This window comes from Hippocampus guttulatus, chromosome 17 (assembly GCF_054856545.1).
Source record: "Hippocampus guttulatus isolate MCC_2025c chromosome 17, RoL_Hgut_1.0, whole genome shotgun sequence".
NCBI classification, from domain to species: Eukaryota; Metazoa; Chordata; class Actinopteri; order Syngnathiformes; family Syngnathidae; genus Hippocampus; species Hippocampus guttulatus.
In genome coordinates this window covers 1,140,881-1,167,782 of record NC_141277.1, presented here as the reverse complement: position 1 = coordinate 1,167,782, position 26,902 = coordinate 1,140,881, and the positions used below count along the sequence as shown (strand labels likewise).

Here is a 26,902-nt window from a genome sequence, read left to right as displayed (position 1 = left end):
GCGCAAACCTTTGCCAAAACGAAACGCTCCTAATTTGGATTGGCACCAAATAGTCTGCCTTCATAAAGAACGACATCCTGCGCAAAGACGAACGGCATTTTGTTGATATGATTCATATGTTATTTGTTGCAATGTTACAGGGAAATGCTGTGCAATTCTAGCGAAATTAGAAAGGGGGGGGGGGGGGGGAATGCTGGATACATGGCCTCCTCCAGACAAGCACAAACTGCATTTTTTCTTTAGTGGAGGTGACATAAGGTGTCATTTGTCCAAAACAATGACAGTTCCATTTCTTTTGTTTGTTTTACTTCATTATTTTGAAGGTTGGGGGCGGGGCTTGAAAAAAATCATTCCAATTGAAAAATGAAAATGTTTTAAATGACTACAGTTACTAAAATCACTCATTCCAAATTAAAAAAGAAGGCAATGCTGAACGTAAATTAGAAAAACAAAACAAAACAGCAGACCAACGACCTCCCGGCTATGGAAACTTTAGTTTGACATCTATTTAACTTTCATCTCCACATACATATCCAACGCGCATGCGCATGCACGTGCACACGCTATTCTGTGATGATATTCAGTCACGCGCAGTGGCGGAGATTTACGGGACTAAAAAAAAAAAAAAAAACGCTTGCGGAATTTAAGCAGAATGTAGGTGCGCGCGTTTGTGTGTCTGAGTGCGTAGTGAGCGCGGTTTTAACGGCAGCTGGCTGAAATGAGCCCTGAAATTGAGTGCAGGGAGAAAAAGAGAAGTATGAATTTTGAAGCGGGGTGAAGTTGGAGAGCCAACAAGCGCGGCAGCCGCTTCTGCATAAACAGAGGTTAGTTACAAAGACGCCGGATGAGGGAGCCATCTATGGATAATATTCAGTGACGTGGATTTCATCTATCTCCGGCGTCCTACGCGAGATTGCTCTTTTGCAGACCATTTTAAAAATGAGATCAATGTGTAAAGTGCAATTGTTTGCCGGCTGAGGAATACAATTTTCATTGTCGCATTTGGTTTTGTATATATTTTTTTTCCGTTCTTTTTAAAGTTGCATCAGTTCGTTGCGTTGATTGTTTGTTTGTTTTTTCTTAAATGACAAATAAACGGAAACAAAGTCACACTTTTTGGCAGTGGAAACAAGAGTTCCCAAAAGAACGCGGGGGCAGCCCAAACGATATAAATGCAGATTAGCTTGTAGAAAAGCAACATATTGATGGGAAAACAAACGTTTATTTGTGCGTGAGCGCGCGTGTGTGAGTGCGCGTGCACGTTGGGTGCATCTGATTTGGATTCAGACAGACTGCAGTGTTGCGTTAACCTTCATCGAGACTTTTCTCCTGCTCTTCTTCTGTTGACTGTTATTTTGCCGACTCGTCCATTCCTGGCCGAGACACGACTCAGAGCCTCCTTTGCTTTCTGGCGAGCAGGGAAAAAAAACACACCGCCATCTCTTCTCATAGTGACGAGGGGAGCTTTGTTCTCACTGGTCACAACGCGCTCTCTCACGTCCTTTTTTTTGTTGTTGTTGTTGTGTCCTGTTATCGTCTTTTTTGACCGACGCCCAATCACCTTCACCACCTTCATTGACTTTCATGACATTTTCTTCCATTTGCTTCTTTTACCGTCTGGGTCTCCTCATCCTTGCGCGTGTGCTTTGAGGTGTCACGGCACCGATGGAATTAAGCAACACGTACTTTGATCCCGGGAGCCAATCGGATTTCAATCGGTTAACGATGCAGAAGAGATTCGCAGTCCGAGGGATGTTTAATGTCAGTTTTATCTTGAAACGCTTCATTTGGTTTGCGCCTGTGTTTTGGTTTGCGCGCCCCCCCCCACGCCCACCCCACACCTCCAAACACTTATCCATCCATTTTCTGTACCGCTTATCCTCATTGAGGTCAAAGGAAAGCTGGAGACTATCCCACTTGGCTTTGAATATGAAACGGAGTCTGGTCTCCGGCGTATCAAAGGGCACATATGGAAAAAAAAACAACATCACCATTTAAAAAGAGAGAGAGAGAGAGAGAGAGAGATTTCTATTGGTAAATTAAAAATGAGTACAAATGTAATTTCTTTGGGTCCGCGTCAAATATCGCAGTCATATTGATATCGCTGTATTCAACAAGCATATCACGTTGTTGTTTTTTTTAAACTAATATCTTGCAGCCGTAATGTATAACCGAAGGGAATTGCAAGCCACGCATCAAAAGATGCTGCTCATTGTTGTCACTTGTGTGTGTGTGTGTGTGTGTGTGTGCGCGTGTGTACTTTGTTGCATTCATTTCGCAGCGTGCGCGCATGCTAAATGTGAGCACGGCATCGTCAGACGTGGGTGATATTGAATGCATTGAAATGGATTTGGGATGTTTAAGATGGGCAATGAAAACCCAGCCTTGATTTTTGTCCTGCCATTTTTGCCTATTTGAGTTTATTGATGTTTGAGGCATTGATAGGAAATGAGCTGCCCCCCCCCCTTAAGTGACAAATCTTCTAGGATGAATTTGTTTTCTGTGTATTTTGACTTGAAAATGTTGAATATCTTCGAATTAGCTCCTGTGTGTGTGTGTGTGTGTATGTGTATGCAAGAATCTCTGCCACTATTTTTTCTTGTCTGGGATCTTCTTTACCATTCTTCTTCTTCCTCCTTTTTCTTCCTTCTTGTCTTTTATGTTCCTGATTTGTTCCTCTCATCCATTATTTTGTCCTTTTGCGTTTGCTTTGCCTCGCTACCTCCTCTCCTCCATTTCCCGCTGTGGTCCTCTCCCTCCTCCCTCTCCGCATCTCGTTCCCCCCCCCCCCCCCCCCCTCAACCCTGGACCAACCGTTGACAGAAGCCACTCAGTCTCGACCCGTCCACACACCTCCTCCTGCTCCGCCCGCTCCTTCCGGCACCCCTTTGACTTACTCCTCCTCCTCTGATCCCCCACCAGTGTCCCCCAGCCCAGGCGTTGCCCTCCCCTCTGCCCCCCGCGACCTGGTCCCTGTCCTAGTGTCCAGCCGATTTGTCCGACTCAGCTGGCGGCCCCCGCAGGACACGGGAGGATCTATACAGACTTACGGTGTTTATTACTCCCAAGATGGCATTGAAAGGTAAACCCGACTTGAGTTGTCTTGATTCCGTTTGTCTGTGGTTCTCCGTCTGTTTCTCCCGGCCAACCCTTTCAGTATGTTCCCCGTAAACGCATCGTCGATTTATACACGGAACAAAAGTATGAAAAGATTTGTCTTTCCTGAACAAAGAGCCAAACCCTTTTCCATGCACCAAAAAGGCCCCTTTTCTCTGAAATATTCACAAATCGGTCTAAATCCGTGTTAGGAGAGCTGGCAGATGATGCCGATTGTCCGTATTACGCGTTACGGAAACCGGCGAATGCCAATTTGGTACGGCTGGAATGCCGGTTGTTCCCAATATTCCAAAAAAAAATTCAGCGGCTAATATTAGCGCTGGCGCCGTCTCGGGTGACGAGAGGCCGGCCAATATACGTTTCATCATTCAATGTGATGAAATTAACACTCGTTTGATTGTTTACATATGAAAAAAAAAACGCGTTCATATTGAGCATTTGCCCAACTTCCCACTGTTTTTATTTGATTTGACTTTTTCTAGCACGCCTGCGACTCGGTGCGCAAAGCAACCGCCATTAAGGCACGACGGGATGAGTTTGGCGCGGAACAACTCGATGGGCCCGCACGTAGCCCGCGACCCCTTGGCCACAGAATGAACAAATTGTGAAGCGGGCCCCATCGTGAGTAACCTCGGACTGACATCAAGCCATTTGGGCGTGCAAATTTTCCATTTTCACTCCCAGTCAACGGAATGAAAAGGACGTCTAATCCCATCCGGTCCGGGCACAGAATTGTCGCTCTCGCACCATTACTTTGCCCGTGATGTAAAGAGCACCACAACATCATGCTTATGTTGCCCTAGATGAAACTAAATCTGTTGTCTTAATTTGCCAAGGGCGCCGCTATCAATACCGCGCTCAGATGATTTCACCCCGGGGCCCATTTCAAGGCCGTCTCTGTTCACAAAGAGCAATAAAGAGAGGCTTGCGCTCGAGCTGCGATCCATGAGGAGAACTTAACGGCTTCAATTAATTGGGCGCTAAGAAAATGCGGACGGCAAATGAAAAGGTAATCAAAGTTTTAGCATCGCCGGTTACACCTTCCCGGTTTCGAGTTGCCGGGCAGTGATTTAAGCACGACTTTGTGTGCGATGCGCCGAGCGATCCGAGGATGGGGTGTTGGCGCCGACACTACTCTTCGCCTTTCATTTTCAAAACCGACACTACCGACATACTAACGGTTTGTCCTGAGACGGTCCTTATATCCCTTCATCGCGGCTCTGCCGCGCGCGGCGCGTTTAGCGAAAACCCTCCTCCGGGTGACATTGGCAAGTCCCCCGCCGATGTTAAATGGTAACCTCTGACGGTTGGAGCTGCGGCTGAATGCTTTCACGTCCAGGCTTTTAAGCTTTGTTACCTGAGGGATCGAGCAGCCCGCAGCATTTTAGGAATCGGAGTGTTAGGGTGGCCTCAAGAGCCTTTGAGTTTCCCCCACGAAACGGCGCAAAATCTGCCAGTCGTTAAAGACTTCCAAAAATAAATAAATAAGCGGACAGGTTTTTGTCAGTCGTCAAAACCCGGCAGAGGATACACATGCTTTTGTCAGTCCTAATAACTTGCATGAATGAAGACGGCAGTGATGGGGAGAGCCTGCGAGAGAGAAGAAAATGCTCCGGTTATTTCAAATGAAATCCAACGCAATGCGTCGTTGGGCGACCCAATTGGCGGCGTCCGCGCAACGACGCGGTGCTGAGCCGCGGCCGTGGGCGAAACGACATGTTTTATGTCTTCTGGTCGATCGGCACGCAGTACGTGCCGAGCCTAGAAGGGGAGCGCGTCACTGAGTCCGTTGCTGCCGGTGCAGTTTTTTTTTTTCACGTTGATCCTTGGAACACTTGGCGCATTGTTGACCACTTTGCCAGCTGTCGGAGCCTCGATTGCGGAACAGCAAAGCGTTTTAAGCTCGCTGCCGAAAGAACGGCGGGCGGAGAAGAATCTGCGATTCAAAGAAGAATGGCGCGGGGAAGAGCCGGTGTGTGAAAGGAGCCACTTTTGCCCAATATCCGGTCCAAAAATGAATTTCACTGGCGCTTGCTCTGAGAAAGTGGGCCCGTGCTTCATGCAAGGGGGGCTATAGGCGTGGCTCCTCACTTGCTTCCATATGAAAGTGTGGACACCCAGTCGGGGGGGCGGGGGGGGGGTTGTGATCTTCAACAGGCTAAAAGGCAGTCCAGGCCGCCTACCTCAGCCCTAAATGCAAAGAATAGGAAACATCTTATTTGACAAAAGAATTAGAATCTCGATACGTCCGACCACCCAAATGATCTTTGTGTTCTGCTACAGGGAGAGGTCGGTCAACGTGTCGGAGCCCGAGTCATTGGAGCTGATGGTTTCCAACCTGAAGCCAGAGGAGAGTTATAGCTTCCGAGTCATGGCTTACAACGAGGTCGGACCAGGAGAAAGCTCCGGCCCCTTGAGGATCACCACCAAACCAGACCGTAAGTTCACCGAACTCTCAATACAATAAATGCTGTCCATATATAATACACAGACTCCCAACATTTTGACTTGTCAATCAGAACTCTAGACGGGCTCTTGGGTAATTGTGTACGGGGGGGTCAAACATGCCTAAGTCGAGATTCCACAGCATTTGAATGGATTCCAAATTCTTCTTGAAGCGTTTTTATGTTTTGCAACAACCTTGTCTGAATGCGGCGCACCCGCGCAAACGTAACGTGCGCTGCATATCAATCAAAGCTGTGTCCCTCTTTCGGTTTGTTTTGTTTCTACAGTCCAGGTACCCAGTAGGATAGACTCGCTACGGGCCCAAACTCTGTCACCAACCTCCATCCAGGTAAATTGGGAGCCCCCCAGTGCTCCAAATGGGCCAATCTTGGGCTACAGAGTTCTCTGGACAGAGAGCCTCTCAAGCAAGGAGCAGGTCAGCACGCTCCTCCCTTCTGAAATCGCTTGCTTTTTTTGCATCCACGAAATCCCCCGTTTGGTTTCCCGACTCGCCTCCGTCGACAGCGCGGCCGTCCGCTCAATCGCGCCCCTCTCCCGTCTGACGCCGGTTGTTCCAATCACCGCGGGAAGTTATCGATTCTGTCGCTTGTCAACTCATTTCTTGTCATTGCCAGCCCAAGAGATTTTTTTTTTTTTCCATCTTTCAAAAACGAGCCCTTTTATGCTCAATCCGCCAAATCTAATTCCTCGTTTGCGTTGTGTTCAGAGCGTCGATGCCAACGGACCGAACTACAAGATGGAGGGACTCAATAAATTCACACAGTACACCGTTTCCGTTTTGGCTATCAACCGCTTTGGAGCTGGCACTCCCTCGGAGAATATCGTCATCACCACCCAATCTGATGGTGAGTCTTTTACCCCTTTTTTATTTTTTAATCTATTCTTGTTGATTGACTGCGTTTCTCATTAAAATCTTTGAACTAAGCAACCCATGTTGAGTTTCAAGTTGGAGAATTTCTGCCATTGAAAGCTCTCAACCCGCGTTGAGCTTTGGCTATCGGTTCGAGGCATCTTCAGATGAAGCCTCATGCTTGACGGGTTATTTGCAGAGTGCGTGTGCATTCGTGTGTGCACGTGCGCCAACTTGAATCTCGCGCTCTTCTGCTGTCAGTCGTTTCACCGGGGACCCGCGATTTTTAATTAATCGCCTCTCGGTGTGACACTCTCATCAAGTTCACACACAAACGCACACGTGCGCGCTTCTCTTCTCCTCTTTATATGCAAATAATATGTCCTTGCATTCTTTTTGCCAACTGGGATTTGAAGTCCGTCATCTTTTGACTATTTCAATAGCGCTAAACCTATCAAATAAACATACGGTACCGTTAGAATAAACTGTTTTACAATGCTTCACAAAAATAATCTGCCATTTAACCCGGCGCGCCTTATGCCAGATTTACAGTATTTCTTTTTTCAATCGCCCGTTCATTGGAATTGGTTCTAATAATACGGTGCGCCTAATTGTCCGTAAAATATCCATCCATCCATTTTCCGATCCGCTTATCCTCGCCAGGGTCGCGGTGGGTGCCGGAGCGTATCCCAGCCGTCTTCGGGCAGTAGGCGGAGGGGGGGGGGGGCACCCTGAACCGCTTGCCAACCAATCGCGGGGCACACACAGACGAACAACCATCAGCGCTCACACCCACACCTCGGGGCAATTTAGAGTATTCCATCAGCCTGCCACGCATGTTTTTGGAATGTGGGAAGAAACCGGAGTACCCGGAGAAAACCCACGCGGGCCCGGGGAGAACATGCAAACTCCACACAGGAAGGCCGCAGCCGGGATCGAACCCACGACCTCTGCACTGTGAGGTCGACGCGCTAACCGCTGGATCACCACCGGGCCGCTTTCCGTAAAATACGTCATCGTTGTTTTTGTCCTTGGTTCGCAATTAACTGAAATAATATCGTATCGTGTAAGGCGCTCACGTTTTGCCGTAAATTCAAGTAAAATGATATTGTGCTTCGGTCTTTTGTAATTGCTCTGAGGAGAATATTTACCCGGACATAAATTTGTAGACCTAAGTGGTGCCCATAAGGTAACGTTGTCGTAAATAACCTCGCATGCGTAGCCGGCGAAAGATAATGGAGTCATCTGTCCAGCTGCAGCGGCACGACACAATGATCTGAGACTAAGTGAGCGCAGATACGCGGCGCTTGTATTGTGCATCTCCCCATCTGCGGCTCTGCGATAACCGCGACTCGTGGCCCGATTACTCTCCCTCACGCTCAAGCACACACTTGTACACGCGCACGCATGCCATGAGCAGCTGAATCAATAGATAAAGCTGCGGACGGTTAATCAGCTAGGTGGTAAGACGGCGTTCATTCAAAGCGTTCATCCGTCTTCGTCTGCTTATGAAGAGGTCGCGGGGGGGGGGGAGGGACTCAGACTTCGGGATCACAAAGCGCTTTCGGAGAGAGACTTGGGACCTAATCTACCTCCCAAGTCGTGGCAGCGAAGGGCCCGTCGCGCGTGACAAACTAAGATTGCCATCTTTTACGAAGATCCCAAATTGCCTGCTCGCTCGCTAACATGTAGCCCGCGCGCCTCGTATCCAGAGAAGACTCACGCAAGTGCGGGGAAGAAACCCTTTCACGTACGCGATCTCATTTTCGAGGAATTTATAAAAATGACCAAAATCAATGACTCAATTCTCATCTCGGTCGCGTCGGCGGTGTCCAGGAAATAAAGTTGGCTCAGCATCGCTCCGCACCCACTCGTCGCCATTCTAGTCACGGCGGCAGTGTTGCCGCGCAGCGCCTCGCCGCAGTGGACTCCTAATTGGACTCCGACTTGCAGCCTCTGACATTAGAGGCCGGCCACATCGCAACGGGGCTGATGGAGCCATTAGTCGAAGTAGCGAGCCGCGATTCCGCTTAAAGGTGTTTCATCTTACTGTGCTAGCTGCTCGACTCGGTTCGAGCCTTCAACCCGACCCGTATGCGGGTCGCGGCGCGGCGCCACGCCGGATTCTTACACGAGGCCCCGACACGAGAGACGTACGCGCTCGCGAGGAGAATACCCGAGAAAGGCGTTTTTCAGCGGCCGGCTGCTACGAGGGACTCTGGAATGGCGATGAATGCGAGAGCTCCTCGCATCGCCGGCCTTTGCATTTTTGAAGAGATTCTATTTGTTCCGTGTTGAATATGCCCCCGGGGCGATACAAACGCATGACGTCACTTGAGAGTTTTGGACCGTCAGCGTTGAGGCTTTTAACGTGGCTCCGAGTGAAATAAATAAACCAATAAAACGGTCGCCGAGTACGATTTGACATTTCGTAAAAGATCTCAGTCATGGTGAAATGGATGTCAGCTTGCACCGCGCGAGTGCGCGCAGTTGTAAAACGTCACTCCTCCGAGGCTTGGGTACGGATCGCCGCCGTGAAGAATGCGCCTTCATAGATGTGGTCTGAACTTTTTTGGACTCCGGTACTGGCTTATTTTTAATGAGGAGGTAACGCTCGTTGTCATGTGTTTTCACGAAACTTTTCACCACATGTATTTTTCTTTTTTTTCTTTCCTATGCAGTTCCCGGTGCTCCTCCCCAGAACATCACCTTAGAGGTTGTGCTTTCCAGGGTAAGATGAACATTTCAATTTTCAAAAAGTGTTGTTTTTAACTCATTCACTCCCAAAGACGTTTTTAAACGTCTTTTCAGACTTGGTCCAGTATTGGCTGGTACTGAATGAGTTAAGTATGTTGCTAGTATGTGTTCTTTCCCATTGTTTCTTCAAGTTCCGCATGCACACGAGCCATAAAATCGACGTTTTTTGTACCTCTGACGTGGGAATTCATAACAAATGGGTCACGGAAACATTTTGTGAGCAAATAATTTTGTGTGCTAAACACGATCATTTGTGCGTTCTTCCACTCGTCACAATCATAATTCTCCCCGTATGTCAGACGCAATTTGGCACGCGCGTTGACAGAGACTTTGAGCCGACATGAACTTTTAATGGAGTTTGATGTAAACAACGCAAACGATTACTCTGATCTCGCCGTCTGTGATTGATTATTTCCATTCTGACGTGTACGCGGGTGACATTGCCATCAGTCAAGTGTTTCCCTCTTGTGAACCGGCTTCATTTTCCACCACGCTCCCCAAATGCAGCAAACGGAGGCTTTCAAATATGAAATCTTTCAAATTTTCTTCTGGAGGAGCAGTACCCCGCAACCCTCAAGAGCCTGACTGTAATTCTTGAGCGTTTGTGCCTTTTTTTTTTTCTTTTTTCTTTTTTTTTTTTTTGACAATGTTATATTTAATCTGTGCACGGCAGCATCGGCGAGTACGAAAAATGATTCCAAATATAATGTGGACGGCTCATAATTCACGTCCATGAAGAGGAGGTTCAGACGGTCTGTGGAGAGCTGACCTCATTTAGTTTCCGTCTGCTTACTTTCCTGCATGTGATTGATATTTCCCTGCTCAAAGCGTTGATGGATGCATGATGTCAGAGCTCCAGTCGGATGTCGAGAAAGAGGGAGCGGGCTTTTCTTTCCCAAAGGCCGAGTACAGATCACCGAAAACGAGACGATTGTTTGGTTTAAGTCCTGATCATTCAAACCGTAGCTTCTTGTCCACTATCGCTGCGTAACATGTTTTCTCGTTTGTTTTGATTGATTTCTTGATGTTATTCATTCTTCTGACATGTAAGAACTTTTTTTTTTTTTTTTTTTTTTCCTGATTGTGTTTCCATAAATCATATTCGGAGCGCCGGCGCTTTCCTGGAATGGTCAGGGCCAGCTCTTCTTTCAGTCGAGAGTGTCCCAGCTGGCCTGGCTGTATTTCTGTATTTGAGTCGCAAGCATCTCTGCTCACGCGTGTGGCCGACGTGGCTTTTGATCAGCTTTTTGAAATGGGAAGCGAAATGAAAAAGGGGATTTGCACACCTGTCCCCGCCTTAATAACGTACATGCGCACGACGTGCACCGAATTGTGTCTGTGTTTGTCCGGAGGCTGAGCAGATGTTGCCATCGTGTTGACAGAACAACGTCGGGCGCATCCAAAGTAATGAAATGCTGAAGTGCTTGCGAGTGCAGAGCCCCTTTTGGAGCAGGTCGTAGTAGATTCGCAGTAGGTTCAGCCGAATCCCCAAGTGGCACTTGAGCTCTGGAGAAATAGATCGAGATGAACGCATTGGATTTTGTATACGTTTTGCCTGCGAGTAAACATCTGGGGGTGAACGCGCTCCCGTTTCGAACCACTGACAGACTAAGTGCGGTCACCGTCACTAACCCAAAACGACCTTTGACAACTCGTGTTTTGCTCCACACGTTGGAACATTGGTACGGAATCGCGAAACTGCCCACGTGGAGTCAAAACTCATTTCATGAAGTCAACATTGTTTATTTGTCATTTTTATGGATTTATTAGTGTGTCTGCAGTGCAGGATTTCCATTCAGCATCGACTGCCATCATGCCACGGGGTATTGGCGCGCGCATGCACGTGCTAAACAAATAAATTACCGGTGGTGATGAACCGTCATTTAGCAATAACGGAGGCGAGCTTCAAATAACAGAGTGACAGAGCGAGCCGGCCTGAAAGGATGATGGACTCATGACGACCGGTGGGCTCGATAGCGTCAAATGAAAGCTAGATATTTGGGTGATATTCATCTTTTAGTTGAAAAGCCTCACGTCTTCAGTATACAACAAAAACAAAGAAGTTGACCTCGCTGTTCCACTACATTGGAAGGGGACCGTATTATGGACCCAATGTAAAGCTTATAACGTTCATTCCTAAAAATAACAACCAGCAACGGTTTTTATGCAGTACGGAGGCTGGGACCGATCTTACCTCAACCTAATGTGCGAGGCTGGCCGGGCTTACATTTTCAAGGAAAAATGACGATCATTTTCTGGAAGTAACAAAAATCTCTTCTACCAGTGAAGCGGCGCGTGACTCACAAACGGAAGCCGCATAAGTAAACAAGTACACAAAAGGCACTAATGGAGCACTTTCTCAAGAGTGCGGGCCGAAAACAGATCACGTCTTTTGGTCTCAGTTTTTGAGAATGAAATAGCAAAGCAAAACAAACATCACCACTGTACTGTAAAATGCAAATGCAGTTTGTGTTGCTTGAAGGAACCTCAGCTACAGCGGGGGGGGCTATTGAGAACCAACACAATGTAAACTCCACACAGCAATGCTCACATGAATTAAAATCGGATTCATCCTGTATGAATGTTTCGCCGCCCATATTGCGTGTCTCAACTAAACAGGGAACATTTGACGGGATTCAAGCCCCAATAAGAGAAAAATGCAGCAAAGATGGTCGGACTCTTGGACTTCTCCGGCTCAGTCAGTTGTTAGCAAACTTTGAATCCCCCCTGCCGTTTAGGAGGTGGCCCAATCAAAGCAGCTTTTCGGAAATCAATTTCAAATCTGGCATTTCCAGAAATTCCCTCTCTGCTTGGCGGAGCGTTGCTGTCGGCGCATGCTTGGGTGAATACGACCCTCGATGGGCCTTTCCTTTGAATTCTGTTGGGAGTTCAGATATTTTTATTTCGCTGGACTTTTGGATTGTCGGGATCAGGAAGGGGGTTGTGAAAACATCCACTACGCCGTGAATGGATCGCTTCAGCTCAACTTTTATGACCCAAGCAAAATAGGAATAATCGGTTCCCCGTTGACTCTCGGAGAGACTCGGACCGATTCAAGTCGTAACTAATGGAACGGCAAATCATTCCGCCGAAATGACTTTTGCGTTCCCTTTTCACGACGGGCCTCTCCTAAACAACAGTTCGCAAATCTCGAGCGATCGTTCTTCTTTGATGAACAGGATTTTTTAAAAAAAAAAATGGAATAACCGGGCCTGCGTGGGTTTTCTCCGGGTGCTCCGGTTTCCTCCCACATTCCAAAAACATGCATGGCAGGCTGATTGGATGCCGGTTCGGAAAATGGATGGATGGATGGATGGAATAACTGGATAATGGCCAATATGAATAAATGTTTTCTCATCTACACGTATTACGTGTTCATGCTTTTACATCTCTAACCGTTCCTACTGTATTCTACTCCGTCGTTGGCGGCCATTTTATTGGAAACGGTTACAACGAACGGCCGTGATAACGTACGGATTCGTTATGTCCCTCGAGGTACGTTGTAATAGATGGCACTGCGCGAGCAGTTATTAATAGGCTGTTATGCGTTGCCGAAGAACGATTAAGCGGTCGTCATGCTCGGTGGAGCGGTTGAATGTCGAACATGCAGGGCGGCGCGCTGGTGAACGCGACTGCCCCACTTTGTGTTTCCCCTGCGCTCGTGCCGCCTTGTGGCCACCGTGGATTCATCCCGCACTTCATCAACATGTACGGGATTATGCCGAATAAAAATGTTGAAAAATTAATTAAATGATGTGAAAAACAATTGTAAATAACACTGCGACCTTATCCATATTTGTATTTATATTGCACTTAATTGAACGGTGTTTGTTTGTTTGTTTTTCTTCTTTCTACCCGCAATCTTGCTGCCGTCGACTGTAAATTTCCCCAGTGCGGGACAAATAAAGGATATCTTATCTTATTGTAGGTGAATAAAAGACGCATTTTTAATGGAGCTGTGATAACGAGTGCGAGGACAGAATGCCTCGCCGCAGAGTGCCGCGACTTGGCCTTGAATGGAAAAAAATGTGATTTTGAGGACTGTTTTGCAGGCCTCGGACTGAAAAAGAGCTTTGGGAGAATGGAAGAAGTAATATTAAATGCCGTGTTCCCGAGGTGCGGGGCCAAAGAGAAATGACATACTGAGGCGCGGTGAAATACACCTCTTTGTGGAATTGAAGCTCACCAAGGAGCATGAACTCTTCAAGATCCTGCCGTGGTGCCATTAGTGTGGGATGCGCCGATTACGGGATGCGAGGCTTTCAATGACAAACGCATGTTGCCGAGGCGCCGGCTACTTTTTGCAAAAGCCGCCTTGTTGCTTCCCGGTAGGCTTCTGTCAGCAATTCCAAATAGGCGCGAGCTTTCTCGGAGGTGTTGCGCGCTGCACCGCGGCGAACGCCAAGAAAATCCGTTGCGGTGTGAAAAGGCCCCAAGGATGACTGGCGGTATGTCGGGTTTCGCCATTGAGTCTCGGAAACGGAGACCGGCCTTCCGATTCTCTCGGAATCATTCGCATTTTAAAAATTGGGCTCCTCGCCCATGCACCTGAAAAAGAAAACACTGCCCCCGTGTTTGAAAAATCTCCCTGCCGCTCCGAGTCGCGGCCTCCAGCGCGGTGACCTTTCAAGTTATAATCGGGTCAGCAAAACAATCAAATAAGTTGGATGTAATGTTAATGACGACGCATGGAAATGGTGGACAACGTAAGCATACGTATTTGTTATTCAAGTTCTCATTCATGTTTTCTTCTGCGCCAAGACGTTGCCTTGGTTTTATGAAAATAATGGCCTTGTTGCATCATCCTCAGCAAAGTAGATCTTTGAAAAAAGGGCACAACTCATAAAACATGCATCTTTACGGCTAACCTCATGAATGCAGAATGGCGCTGCAAAATGTCCACCAAGCATGCGATCACCATCCATTTGCTGTCCGGAGGCGCGCACGCCCACGCAGACACACACACACACACGCACGCACTTGGTGCGATTGCAGCTTTCGCCCGGAGGCCGTGAACAAACAATCACAGATTGAATTCTGAGTGTTTATTCACCTGACAGTGTGTGTGTGTGTGTGTGTGTTTGAAAGTGTGCTCATAAGGCACGCAGTTGGGTGGATGTGTTTTGTATACCATTCTCAGTGGCAGTCTGCATACTGAAACCCAAAGCGAATTAATTCCACCTCCTGTTTAAAGTTTGGTTGTTTTCAGAATCGAGGTATTTCCTTCAAATCATGCACCCATTTTTTTTTTCTGGAGCAGGTTTGCTTGTGTTCAACGTGACTGTCATCGCAAAGAGTACACATAACCGACATGACCCAACGCCGTTTGGCATCTAACGACAAGTGCAAAAAGAGCAGAAAAAAAAAATAATCCGACTTGTACTTCGCAATCATGAGTAAGCGCGCGTGTCTATTTTTGCGTCCTTGTGGGCAGGCGTTTTTATGCACGGGAGGCGCTCTGTAAATCAAGTCTGTCTGAGCGAGGGAGGTCCATTTTGGGCTTTTTGTTTTCCCATTAAAATGTGTCGTTATTTAATCGAGTCCTCTGTCTCGTTTATCAGCGGGAGAGACGAGAAGCAACAAAACAAAGTCGTTAACATATGGTGGGGTTTTCACGTTGACGCTTGCTACTGGGAGTTGCGAGCAACTAAAAGGGGGTTGGGGGGGGCAGTAAATGCTCTTCATTTAAAGTCATCTTTATCTTTAATGGGTGGGGTATAATTGAGACGAAATAGGTCAGATAGCCACGGGGAGATATTAAAGGCCTGGATGGATCATTTATATGCGAATCGGGAGACAAAGTCTGTGCTTTGGGAATGCCGGGCTTTGTTTGTCAATGATGGAATAGTGGATTTTTTTTTTTCCCAGCTCACTGTACAGCTTGAGACTGCAGAGGTGTTGGAAATAGTTTTTCAAAGGTTCCTGTTGTGTTTTGGAGGGAGTTTGCGAGTAAGGTAATAAAACATCTGCATCAAGACTAACTTTGCGATGGGACTTAGCTGGGGTTCCTTTAATGCTAGCGTTTTGTCATCTCGCTGTTGCTTAAAGTCGAAAAGACACCGCAGAAAGAGATTGTGAAAGGGGCGTCTTCGCCTGGACCCCTGATGGGTATATGCTACTTTTTTTAAATTCTTTATTTTATAATATTGCGTTTGTTTGCCGAACCCAATCAGAAGATGGCGCATTGTGGTATGCTCCTGTTTTCTGCGAACCCCTTCTCGCTGGTCTCTAAATAAAGAGGCTCTCCATTCTCCTTCATGGATGGTTTGCCACCGTGTCCCTCTGTCGGATTTGTTCCAACGTGTATTTAACTTCTGTATTGTTTCCATGGAGACCACCCAACCAACTGTGTGCTGTCAAAGTGACTAATTAGTTAATGAAGCACACCAGTGATGGCAGGCCTGAGGGCGGGTGGGGGAAGGGGGGGGGGGCAGGCGAGGAAAAGACCCAATATGGAGATATTTGGCAAACGACATCCTCTCGTCTCAACTGCCCCCCCCCCTCCATAATCATCAGTTCTGCTGTAATCAATTAGCAGGGTGAGGACAAGCACATGGAACAGGTGCGCGCTAAATGTTAATGAATTCCTCGGTGGCCCCCGTCACGAGCACGGCGGCTGAATTTTTCAACTGCTGCTCGGACTGACAGGGAGAAACAGACACCACTCGATGCGGGATTGTTTTTTTTTTTTTTTTGTATTAAATGACACCCGCACTCAAGATGTTGTCCACAGCATCAAAACTGGACTACAATTCGTACTGGACGGAAAACGCGTGTGACGGCAGATGGCGTATTCTCTTGGATTTTAACACGCTGCCGTCATGGCGGCTACATTTTCTTCTCGTCATTTTAATGGAAGTTTGCAAGAGTGATGATGAGAAATGTCGATGGCGGTTCGAATGACCTTGAACTTTTATCGAACCAACCCAGCGAAGGTGCCCGAGGGAGGCGGCGATGTTCTGCCAAGGTCTTGAGCAGACCCATCAACATCCTGGAACCTGTCCGGAACCTCGCTCGGCACACCTTACGGGGCTCACTTGTAACGGTCCAGATGAGAAGCGGAACACTGGCTTGGGGTCTCCGCGTGGCACCGTGACACTTGAATATACAGGAAGTCGATCGAAATTGACCTTCCCGAATAAAGTTTGGAGATTCCCCGCACATTTCCTCCAACGTGTGTTGATGATTGGGGGCTTTACGCACACTTCCACCAAGTAGAAGCCGCCTAGCTCTACTAAAATGGGAAAGGTGACCTTATAAAGAAACTGGAATAAAGGAGAAGCGTGCGTAAACAAGCGCAGAGTAAAGGGGTGAATCATCTTTTTGATTAATACATTTTGTAATCCATTAGTCTTCATTCATTAGTGTGCAGAAGCCAATGAGTGTGCCATGGCTGATAGCAGCTGTCTCACAGCATTGCACACTTGGGCCTTGGCAAACATCTGTTGTGTGTGCGTGCGCGCGCGTGTCTTTGTGTGTATTTGTCCGGGTAGGTCGAGGTGTGTTGTTAACATGCAAATGAAGCAATTGGCATTCGCTCGACCTACGACTAAACAAAGAGAAAATGTCCACAGACTCGAGAGAGAATCACACAAATCGTGGCAAGTGAAACTCTGATGATTACTACTGCCTTAAATTGGATGTATTTAATCGCCATTTATACTGTACCCTCTCCTCTCTTTGCCGCATCAAGGCGGCGAATGGAAAGTTGAAATGGATTTTGCTTTACGGGTGTCTGCGATCCAATCGTTTGGGAACACGGCCGCCCGCGATCATTTCATGGGTTGTTTCTTGCGATTTTTCAGAGCATAAAAGTGTCATGGCAGCCGCCTCCACGCGGCGCTCACAACGGCATCATCAGCGCTTACAAGATCAAATATAGGAAGACCGGTCGCCGTGGGGACCAGGAAGCCATTGAACCCAACAACCTGTGGTATCTTTGCACAGGTGAGACTCCAACCATGTGGTCAGCGTTTGTAAATAAAGGTCCCGCTGGCTTTACATTAGCGAGAGTTTTCTCCGAAAACAATAATTTCATATTTGGCAGGTCTGATGAGCATTTTAAGCTTTCGAGTGGGATTCTAAAACAATGATGAATCCTGAGGAACCGCTTATTACAAAACCGTGATCAGCCTCAGGCTTTTTGAAATCATTTGCATATTTTACACATACAGATGTATACAACGTGTGTGTCTGTGTGTGTTTTTCATACTGCCACCAGCTATTTTTACAATGTAGCTGTGCGTGATTCAAATGAAACGGAGCTTCCTTTTCATTATTTCCTACCGAGATTGTCTTCTTTATCTTGATCATTTCCCAGTGTCAGGTCGGCGGCCTCAGTGCGCGCGCACGCGCGCTTTGTCTTGTGATCATCGCCAGTAATCACACCAAGAACGTTTGATTCAATCTTTATTCACAGACATTTTATTCATCTTCAATCTATGCACAGTTCATTCACATGCAACAAAGGTTCTTCTTGTCTCAGTCAATAACAGGAGAGAATGACAGATACAAATGAAATTGACTTAATGATTTTTCATCGAGGAAAGGTGTTTCCCGCTCCTGACAAAGTCTTCAAATCACGCACTGAAAATGGGGAGTGCAACCAAGGTTGGGAGCCACATCGTGCCTTTTTAGATCTCGAGAAAATCACTGATGGGTTACCCCGAGTGAACTGTGGAACTGCATGAGGAAGTCTGGAGTGGCAGAGAAGTATGTTAGAATAGTACAGGACACGTGCGAGGGCAGCAGAACAGTGGTGAGATGTCCTGTAGTTGTGACAGAGGAGTTTAAGATGGGACCGCATCAGGGATCCGCTCTAAGTCCCCCCTTTTTTTTTCCAATACTGGTGGACCTCTGACAGGAAAAGAAAAAAAACCCACGTGAATAAACAAGGTCTTGCATTATCTGTCGTTCAAATTAAATGCACAGAAAATGAATCTAATGTACGCGGTTCGTATGATTTTATTTTCATCTCCCTCCAGGTCTTGATAAGGGCAGTCAGTACAGTTTCCAGGTCGCAGCCATGACCACCAATGGAACAGGTCCAGCCAGCGAGTGGTATACAGCGGAGACACCCGAGAATGATTTGGACGGTGAGATACCACAGAGCCAATATGTCCGCGTGCATTTCTCGACGTGTGTGTCTTTGTTTTTGTGCGAGTTCAGTGATCTGTGAAACAACATGTAAATACCTGCACTATACTCATAAATATTTAACGCATTCAAAGGGCAGGACACATGAATAGATGGAAGCTTCACTTTTAGAGTGGAGGGGGGTGAATGAAAAGGACAGAAGAAATACAATCCAATTCTACATAATTGATGACTTTTATAAATGATGTACGAAGATCTTTCTTCAAAAAAGGAAAAGCATCAGACACCGCATGTAAACAAAATAGCTTTTGGGTAGAATGCTGCTGTTGCGCTTCTTCTTTATTTAGGCTGAAGCATCCGTTTTGTTTTTATTTCAATTGTGGTAGAGCAGAATCAAAGGAACAAATAAGCTACAAAATGCTGAGGGGGGGGAAAAACCCCCACACGGTTAGCTGTGTTAGCATGGTGTTGGGCGGAACCATTTATCTAGTTTCGATGGATTATTACTCAATGAAGAAAGGGAGCTTTCTTCCCCTAAAAGAAATGCTAACGTGGCATGGCCTGATGGAGACTTTGAACACAAAGTGAGAAGGTTTATTGGGGCTTAATACTCAGCTAACTGTGTTAGCATCTGCTAGCAGTAGCAGCTGGAGGCTGGATTTTAGGACAGCAACGAATCGCACATATTTATTCAACGTCACTTCTGTGGTATACGTAATCAATGCCCGACACACCTGACAATCGACTAACTGCTCAAAAAAAAAACCCTCACTAAATAGGTGAAGGGGAGTTAAATATAATCAGGCTAAAGACACTAATGAGATACACATTCAGCTGGTCATTAATAACGTCAGGAAGGACTTGATTGACTGACAGAATGAGCAGGGCGAGGCTGACAAGAATATGTTGAGCAGGAAAAAAAATAAAGAGCAGACATGGAATGAACACACAGGAACCAAAAACATTTGCCCTTTCTGATGACAATACAGTATGTTCTTGTGTTTTTATTTTTGAACAGAGAGTCAGGTTCCGGACCAGCCCAGCTCTCTGCATGTCAGGCCTCTTCCCAACAGCATCATCATGTCATGGACTCCTCCCCTCAGTCCCAGCATTCTGGTCCGTGGTTACATCATTGGCTACGGCGTAGGAAGTCCCTACGCCGAGACGGTTCGAGTGGACAGCAAGCAGAGATACTACTCCATTGAAAACTTGGGTAAGAAGAGGGAGGAGGGTGACACGCCCCGAAACAAAGATTACACAGCACTATATTAAAAGTTGCTATAAAGTGCCGGTGCCGAAGGCAGAAGGAATGCCCTTAGTTGAGCACCGGGGCTCTGTGCCCAACACCAAGGAGAAAAAAAAACAGGTGTGGTGTGAAAAGGCCTGAACGCATCCTCTCGTCAGGAAAGTCATTCAAGTCACAGGATTGTTTGGTTACCCGTCGGTAAAAAAAAAAACGTACCATCCACCGTGATGTTAAGCAGTCAAAGCGAGAAATGATGACCGCAAGCGTTAATTTTCTTCTTTTTTTTTTCTTCCGAGTCCGATTCTTTCTTGCTCTGCGTCCACTCTCTGAAAACTAGTGCTGTTTCTTTGTGGCCCCCTCCGATTGCTTCAGTTCTCTAAACCCCATCAACTCGCAGTGTCGCGATATCTCCATCTATTATTAGTCGTCTTTATGGCACAGCAACTCTATTTCCTCATGTCCTTTTTTTCATTTTTAGGAATACACAACCTTTCAGCGACCCAGTAGAGAAATGATGTTTATTCCTCTTGCGGGCTTGCTCGCTTTTGTTAGCTAAAAGTTCGCTAAAAGCCTCCGTGACTCAAGAACCGCCACTGATGCCGTGATGAAAAAGATTGAGATGAATAAAATGCGACGTTGAGTGCATTAGTGAAAGGATTTCTAAACGTATACATCATTTTTAAATAAATAAATACATAGGTGGTCGTCGTTTGTTCATACTTGTTCGGTTTTTTGGCAGCATTTGCCTGCCAGGTTCCAGAAGACTTAACCCGTTGAAGCATTTCACTTTGATTAGCGGTACCTTGGATTTATTTTTTTTGCTTCTTCTTTGGGGTCCAAGTGACATCTTGGGTTGCCATTTATCCGTGTGCGTGTAATTACAATTCGTTTATGAGGATGTTGTCGGGGGCTTTTTTACCTTTGCAGTCAAAATCCTTTTCTCCTTTTCTATTGTTGCATAAAGAAACCATCGATTTATTCAATGATTGCGCACATCGGCGACAGCGGCCTACTTATTAACAGCAAATATTGCATCAACAATATGTTTCCGCGTTCCATAAATCAACCCGCGCGTGCCAATATTGACGTAGCGGCCCTGTGAGTTGTAAATGAATTGTGATGATGAAATAGGTATTTAATTCTAATCAATAATTTAGAGGAATTTAATAAGAGAGCTGCTTAAGGTGGAAATAATGTCTTCCTCCGCACGCAGCGAGCAATTTGCATGCCAAAAAGACGTTAACAAATTGTGCGACTGCTTTTACGCAGATGCAAATTCCCATCTCGGGTCTCTAATGGAACAGTAATGAAAGAGTCGTACCGCATGCGCGGGGCGGACGGAGTCTGCATACAGTATGCACATGGCATTTATAATTCATGGTGATCATTCGTGCACGCGCGGGGGGGGGGGGGGGTGTTTGTTGAACTGATGCAAGTGTTGGACGCTTAACGGGGAACATGCAGCATCGTCGCTTCATGAGCGGGGCTCCATAGGAAGGCACCGCGTGGCAATCGCTTCTGCTGGCATCTCTCAGCTGGATTTGAGCAAAGGGAGAAGTCAACGCTGGGCTGCTGTATCGATCCAAAAATGTCACATTTCAAAGTGAATGTGGTTAAGCGTGTGCATGAAGTGCATTAAAAATAAAAAAGATACAGCAATTTCTGAAGCCTGATTGGCTGCCGCGTGGCGAAGCACTTTAAAAAAAAAAAATCACATTTTTGGGCAAATTGATGATATGAGTGGATTTTCGGTGCGCGTGCACGCTTCCCATCGCTGCAAAGACGTCATCCGCCACGGCCCGCGCGCATCCGCGCAAACTGCGTTGTCTCCAGAAATGCTCGCAATGGATTTGGTGTACACGTAGCGTAATATACGTGTTGTCCAACAGTGCATAATGAGCCGATGTCACCTAAGAGCTCTCTGTGGCTGTTTCTGTCTGACAGAGCCGAGCTCACACTATGTGATTTCCCTGAAGGCCTTCAATAACGCTGGAGAAGGAGTTCCTCTGTATGAGAGTGCTGTCACTCGCTCTCTGACAGGTAGGACATTTCGAATCGTTCTTTCTGTGGCGTATGATTCAAATAATTTTCGCTGGTAAAAAAAAAACCCATCTGACTCTAACCTATGAAACTGAAACTAAGCGACGTATTCGTGGTAGTAGAAATTACAAGATCACAGCAACTTCAGTGACATGTTGACAAATACACAGCGCAACCACGGAGGTCAAACACACGTTCTTCATATTAAAGGCATTTTTTTTTCTCTCACATTTTAACATTTCAAGAATCGTGCAAGTGTACAATGTCATTAGTAACTTTTTTCTGACAACAAATGACCACTTACGATGGTGACACGGGCATCGTACCGCTTTTCATGTTCTTCTCTTCGACTTCACAGAACCTGCAGTTTATTTTCTTCTCTTTGTCTTCCCTGTCTCTGAACTAAAAAGCGCAGGGCTGCATGGAACGTAAAATGCTCCGCTGATTTTTATCAATCTCGTACTTCTCTATTCATAAAGCTGCCTGAAACTGAAATCGCTCTCCCAATCACATCAGCATCTCCACCTGAGAGTTACACTTGGCTTGATGGGAGGAGGATGTGGAGAGCAAAAATAAAACATCATTAGAGGCCACCCGCCCCGGCGCCATCGTGCCTAACGTAATATTTTATTATTTACGATGACCTTTACTTACGCTTGTTTTTTTTTCCTTCGGACCGAGTAAGTGACCGGGCATGGGGATTTTGTGTTTCAAATTCACTGAATCACTTGGGTGGTGTCCTCCTTTTGCCAGTCCAATCAGGCATCCCGTCTACTCTTCATTCGCATGCTCTGTCTTGACGTAAACTCTTCGTGCCATCGTCGTTGCCGCATGAGAGCGGCTAGCGGGGGCGCGCGGCTAGCGGGGGCGCGCGGCTAGCGGCGCGCGGCTAGCGGCGCGCCGGCCTCGGCCCCGTTCATTGTGTATGCGACGGGGGCGCTGACCGCAGAATGAACCCTCGTCTTCACCTCGAATGAAAAAATATTCTGTCCTAGTGCGTAACGTCAAAAAGCTTTCACTTCCAAATCCCAGCGCGCTGTTGCACGGACCTTTTCGTTATGAGCGAGCGCGGCGGACGCGAGGCCTCGTCGGAGCTCCGAAGACACGCATCCAAACAGATGGGTGTCATTGGCGCAGATGGGGCTTGACCCAGAATTCCCAGTGTAGCTTGTCAACAATCTCGTGCCCTCCAAACTTTTCGGCGTTCGTGACTAAGATATAATCACCTCGTGGAAAAAGTGTTCGGCTTTCAACTTTCTTTTCAAAAGGCTCCATTTCAAAGTTTGTCAAAGAAAAGAAAAGCCTAATCAGAAGTTTTGCGATGATGTGGCGCCGCCGTTGTTTGCCACCACACAAGCGCTCATGGAGAACATTAGCTTCGATTTTTTGGGGGGGGGGGGATAAAGCAGCACTCCAGTTTCTGATTAGTCCGTTATCTTTAGAAGGTGTCTTGGGAAGGTCTTCGGTTCTTGCTGATGGTGGCAATTATTCTCTCCAACGGGCTTCTTGATGTCTTACTCTCTCCAATATTGTTTTCTCTCCCCTCTCTCCCTCTCATTCATCCACATCTCTCATCCCTTTTTATTCCCCGACACCTTTAACGAACATCCCTACCTACTGCATGTCACGCCCACATAATCGTGCATTTCCTTCCCGTACGTGCTCGACCAACACCACGCCCGTCTTCTCATCGTCCCACATTAATTGCACCGCATACGTCCTCAATGTGCTTCAACCGTCCCCGCATCAGACCCCCTTGACCCATCCGAGGATGACCTTTTCCATCTCTTTGATAAATACCCCACTCCCATGCCAGACACCAGCACACCCATGATCCCCCCCGTTGGGGTCCAAGCCGTGGCTCTTTCCTCGGACTCGGTTCGTGTTTCCTGGGCCGACAATTCCATGACCAAGAACCAGAAGTCCTCCGAGGTCCGCTACTACTCCGTCAAGTGGAAGACCAGCTACTCCACCAGCGGCAAGTACAAGGTAAACGCAGACGCTTAAAATGCGGGAATTCTCCCTGGTAGTATTTTTTTTTTTTTTTTTTTTTTTTTTACAGTCTTGCGTTCTTCGTGATGAAAACAGACGTGTAATGGCACTGAACTTGGCAGAACAGAAAACTCCTCATGTGATGTATGGAACATTCTCCTCCATATTTCCCATTTTTCTGCCAAGGGACTGATCATTGTCGAGCCGAATTGGCGTTCTTCACGCTAGCTGCGGGCTCCCGCGCGCCACAAAGGCAGCTTCGTTGTCCATATGCTTTGTTTATAGTTTGCCCGCATTCTGTAATTGATGAGCAATGGACGGCAAACATTTGTCAGGCGGATCGCGCCTCGCGGGCTCCCTCCGCCAAACGAAGCGTTTGTATTCTCGTCACTTGCTTGCACACCAGCACATGTGCAAGCAGCGTCACGGAACGGGCGGCATCGGTGCTGCTACGCTATGTGGCCCTTCTGTAAATTGTGTTTTGTGTAATGGCAATGCAGCGATCCCTCGCAATAACGCGGTTCATCTGTCACGGCTTCGCCATTTTCTGGATTTCTGGAAGACACTTTTTGACCAGTCCGGATATTTTTGGGAGCGATGAAAACCATTAGACGGGAGCAATTTAGGTGACGTCGCCTTCCTTCCGCTGTGTTGTAAGAATGCCATCGCTAAAGGATGCTTGTTGCCTGTCCAGTCTGCAGACACCACCGCCCTCAGCCATACCGTCACTGGCCTCAAACCAAACACCATGTACGAGTTTGCCGTGATGGTGACCAAAGGTTGGAAATCCAGTACCTGGAGTATGACGGCGCACGCCACCACCTATGAAGCGGGTACGCGACTCACACGCGCGTGCGCGCGCCCACAAACACCAACACGCGGTGCTTGAGAGCTCAATGCGTCCACTTCATGGCGAGGCTAAAATTTGAAACGGGCGAGACCATTGTGGGTGTTGGGAGAAGCACTGAGGTCCTTTTAATACTCACGACTTTGACTTTAATTCGAGCCGTATATTTCTTGCCATTTGGAATGTAGCCACGTTGTGATGAATTGAAGAACGCTCAGTGAATCGGACCTCCATTGTTCCCTATCCAAGAATTTATCTGAAAACTGCGGTACGGGTGCAGCTTCAGCAAGTGCTCCTAAAATTCCCCCCCCCGCCCCCCCCCGAAAAGGGATTAGTTTTAATCATGCTTAGCAGAAAGCACGAGTTTGGTGTTACACGTAGCGCCCGCCCCTGCAGCAACAACACAACGATTGTCGACAACAACCAAAGACAGAACTGACTGCAATCAAAATGTCAAGGTATCCCTTTCAGGGTGTTTACAATCATGTTTGTTGGATTTGTCACCCAATTAAGCGTGAACAGCATTACCCCTGCCATTTCCCTTGGGCTGTGCTGGAATACATTGACATTCACAAGGAGCAGATGGACGCAGCGCACTCGCTCTGCACGTACTCTTGCGAAACGCACAATCACACACTCTGGTCACATCTTTGCAACAAAATGGGAAATACGGCATTTTTTGCATCTCATTTCATCTGTTCATCGTTGTTAATAGTCTGCGATAAAATTGACTGTGGTCCTCCTCTGCCAGGATTATTAAAAGAAAAAAAAAATCATTGCTGCGAATACTTGCCAAAGTTGTGCTGGTGATGACTTTGTTTATACCTTCCTGCAAAGTGAGCGTCTCATTTTCTAAAAGGGCCTCGGTCCCACATTTCATTGACGATGCCATAAAATGGGGCCCCTATTAATCTGTCAGCGCTGTTCACGGCTACCTTGGCCACATATACGGGACAATAAAGAAAGTGACATTCGGCTCATCAAAACGGAGGTCGCCGCAAGCGAGCCGCTCGCATGATATCTTTGCCACTTTTTTTTTTTTTTTTTTTTTTTTACGATGGACCTCCTTATCGCTAGTCTAACATTTAGTCACCAAATTGCGAGAAGCACCGGCGAGTGCAGCAGCGCATGGACCAAAGACTTCAAACTGGAATTGCACCGACATGAAAACGGAGACGCATCGCCGGCCCAAATACGCCAGACTCGACTTTCCCCGGCACCAAAATGAGGTCGTGCCGTTTTGACGCCAAACGCGCGCGCGCCGGTCTACTGAAATAGGCGTGTCGTAGCTTTGCAGTCCATTGCCCCCCAAATTGCGGAAGGTTTGTTCACATGTTTGCTTCGGCAGGACGTGACAAGAACTTTCAACACCGGGGAGGACCAAAGGAAACATTTAGTCTTTTTTTTCTTTGTTTGAGCAGAGGTGTGAGAGCTTGACTATCCATTATTAAGATGAAATTTCATTTGACCCTCATTCCATTTCATAAAATATGAATATGCAAGCGTGAACACACGCCTCGGTCTGCCACCTTCATGCTGCGCAGCTGCTGACACGCGAATGTGACTCGTGTTCAGTGCGGTGCGATCGGGTTATTAACCTCATTTCCGTGCGGTGCCATCTTTGCGAGTCTGCCGGCCAGCATATGCAAAAAGCCTAACGAGCATGTTTTGACCATTTGCACGATTCATTTTTCATGAATTCTGACAACGCGGTATTCTACGATGAAGAGAGACACCATATTATTCCTCGCGCTGCGCACTTTCAGTTGTGAGTGCTGCACATTCCGGTCTCAATTATTTATTGGCATGTCTAAACAAAATACTTGTTGCATATTCAGTTAGGCCGATCGCCCGCTTGCCGCTCGACTTAGGCCGGAGCGATATGCCCTTTGTTTATTTCAAGCCGGGCCCGTTTTCTTTTCACGTAAAATATACAATCGTTGATATGATCGCGCGGATGGCCCTCGATTGTAAAATATCCCGTCAATCGGAGTCGGCGCGTTCGAATGCAATTTCGATTGAAGCGTGGAAATGATGATCGTGAAACATGCTTCATACTTGCTCGATTTCCTAATTGGCTCGCGCTTTGTCGACAGCTCCGAGCTCCGCTCCCAAAGACTTGACAGTGATCGGTCGGGAGGGACGGCCCCGGGCCATTTTAATCAGCTGGCAACCGCCGATGGAGGCCAACGGGCGGATCACGGGTGAGCGTTCAAGATGACATTACAAATAGTTTGCGTGTCGACCGGGAGGGGGTGATTCTGATTTTGGATGGGAAGATATGCCAACCCCATCAAATCAACTCCATTAGAGCGCGCAAAGTGCTCAGTTGGCTCTTTGTGTGTCGTGCGCACACCCGCGCGCGTTTCCTCCGGACAATCGCGTCTGTTTTAACGAGCCCTGCTGCAATTTTCCATTGAAAGAATCCAACGCTGTCCCTGGAAATTGCAGCAGTGTGAGAGAACATTACCGTGACCATTTACACACCGCA

The 26,902-nt window shown here is 47.2% G+C and overlaps 1 protein-coding gene across 3 annotated transcripts in view; it reads left to right on the top strand.

Moving 5' to 3' along the window:
* The window catches only part of dcc (DCC netrin 1 receptor), a 93,094-nt gene that overhangs the window by 47,126 nt on the left and 19,066 nt on the right, over window positions 1-26,902 (top strand). For 2 of the 3 annotated variants that reach the window (XM_086134968.1, XM_086134966.1), the window contains 12 exons: window positions 2,824-3,082; window positions 5,401-5,555; window positions 5,850-5,998; window positions 6,290-6,428; window positions 9,115-9,164; window positions 16,996-17,137; window positions 18,175-18,285; window positions 19,305-19,499; window positions 21,477-21,572; window positions 23,323-23,561; window positions 24,259-24,397; window positions 26,508-26,615. In XM_086134968.1, the coding sequence (XP_085991094.1) occupies window positions 2,824-3,082; window positions 5,401-5,555; window positions 5,850-5,998; window positions 6,290-6,428; window positions 9,115-9,164; window positions 16,996-17,137; window positions 18,175-18,285; window positions 19,305-19,499; window positions 21,477-21,572; window positions 23,323-23,561; window positions 24,259-24,397; window positions 26,508-26,615 (1,782 nt within the window). The remainder of the gene's footprint in view (window positions 1-2,823; window positions 3,083-5,400; window positions 5,556-5,849; window positions 5,999-6,289; window positions 6,429-9,114; window positions 9,165-16,995; window positions 17,138-18,174; window positions 18,286-19,304; window positions 19,500-21,476; window positions 21,573-23,322; window positions 23,562-24,258; window positions 24,398-26,507; window positions 26,616-26,902) is intronic. The other variant, XM_086134967.1, reaches the window with a different exon arrangement.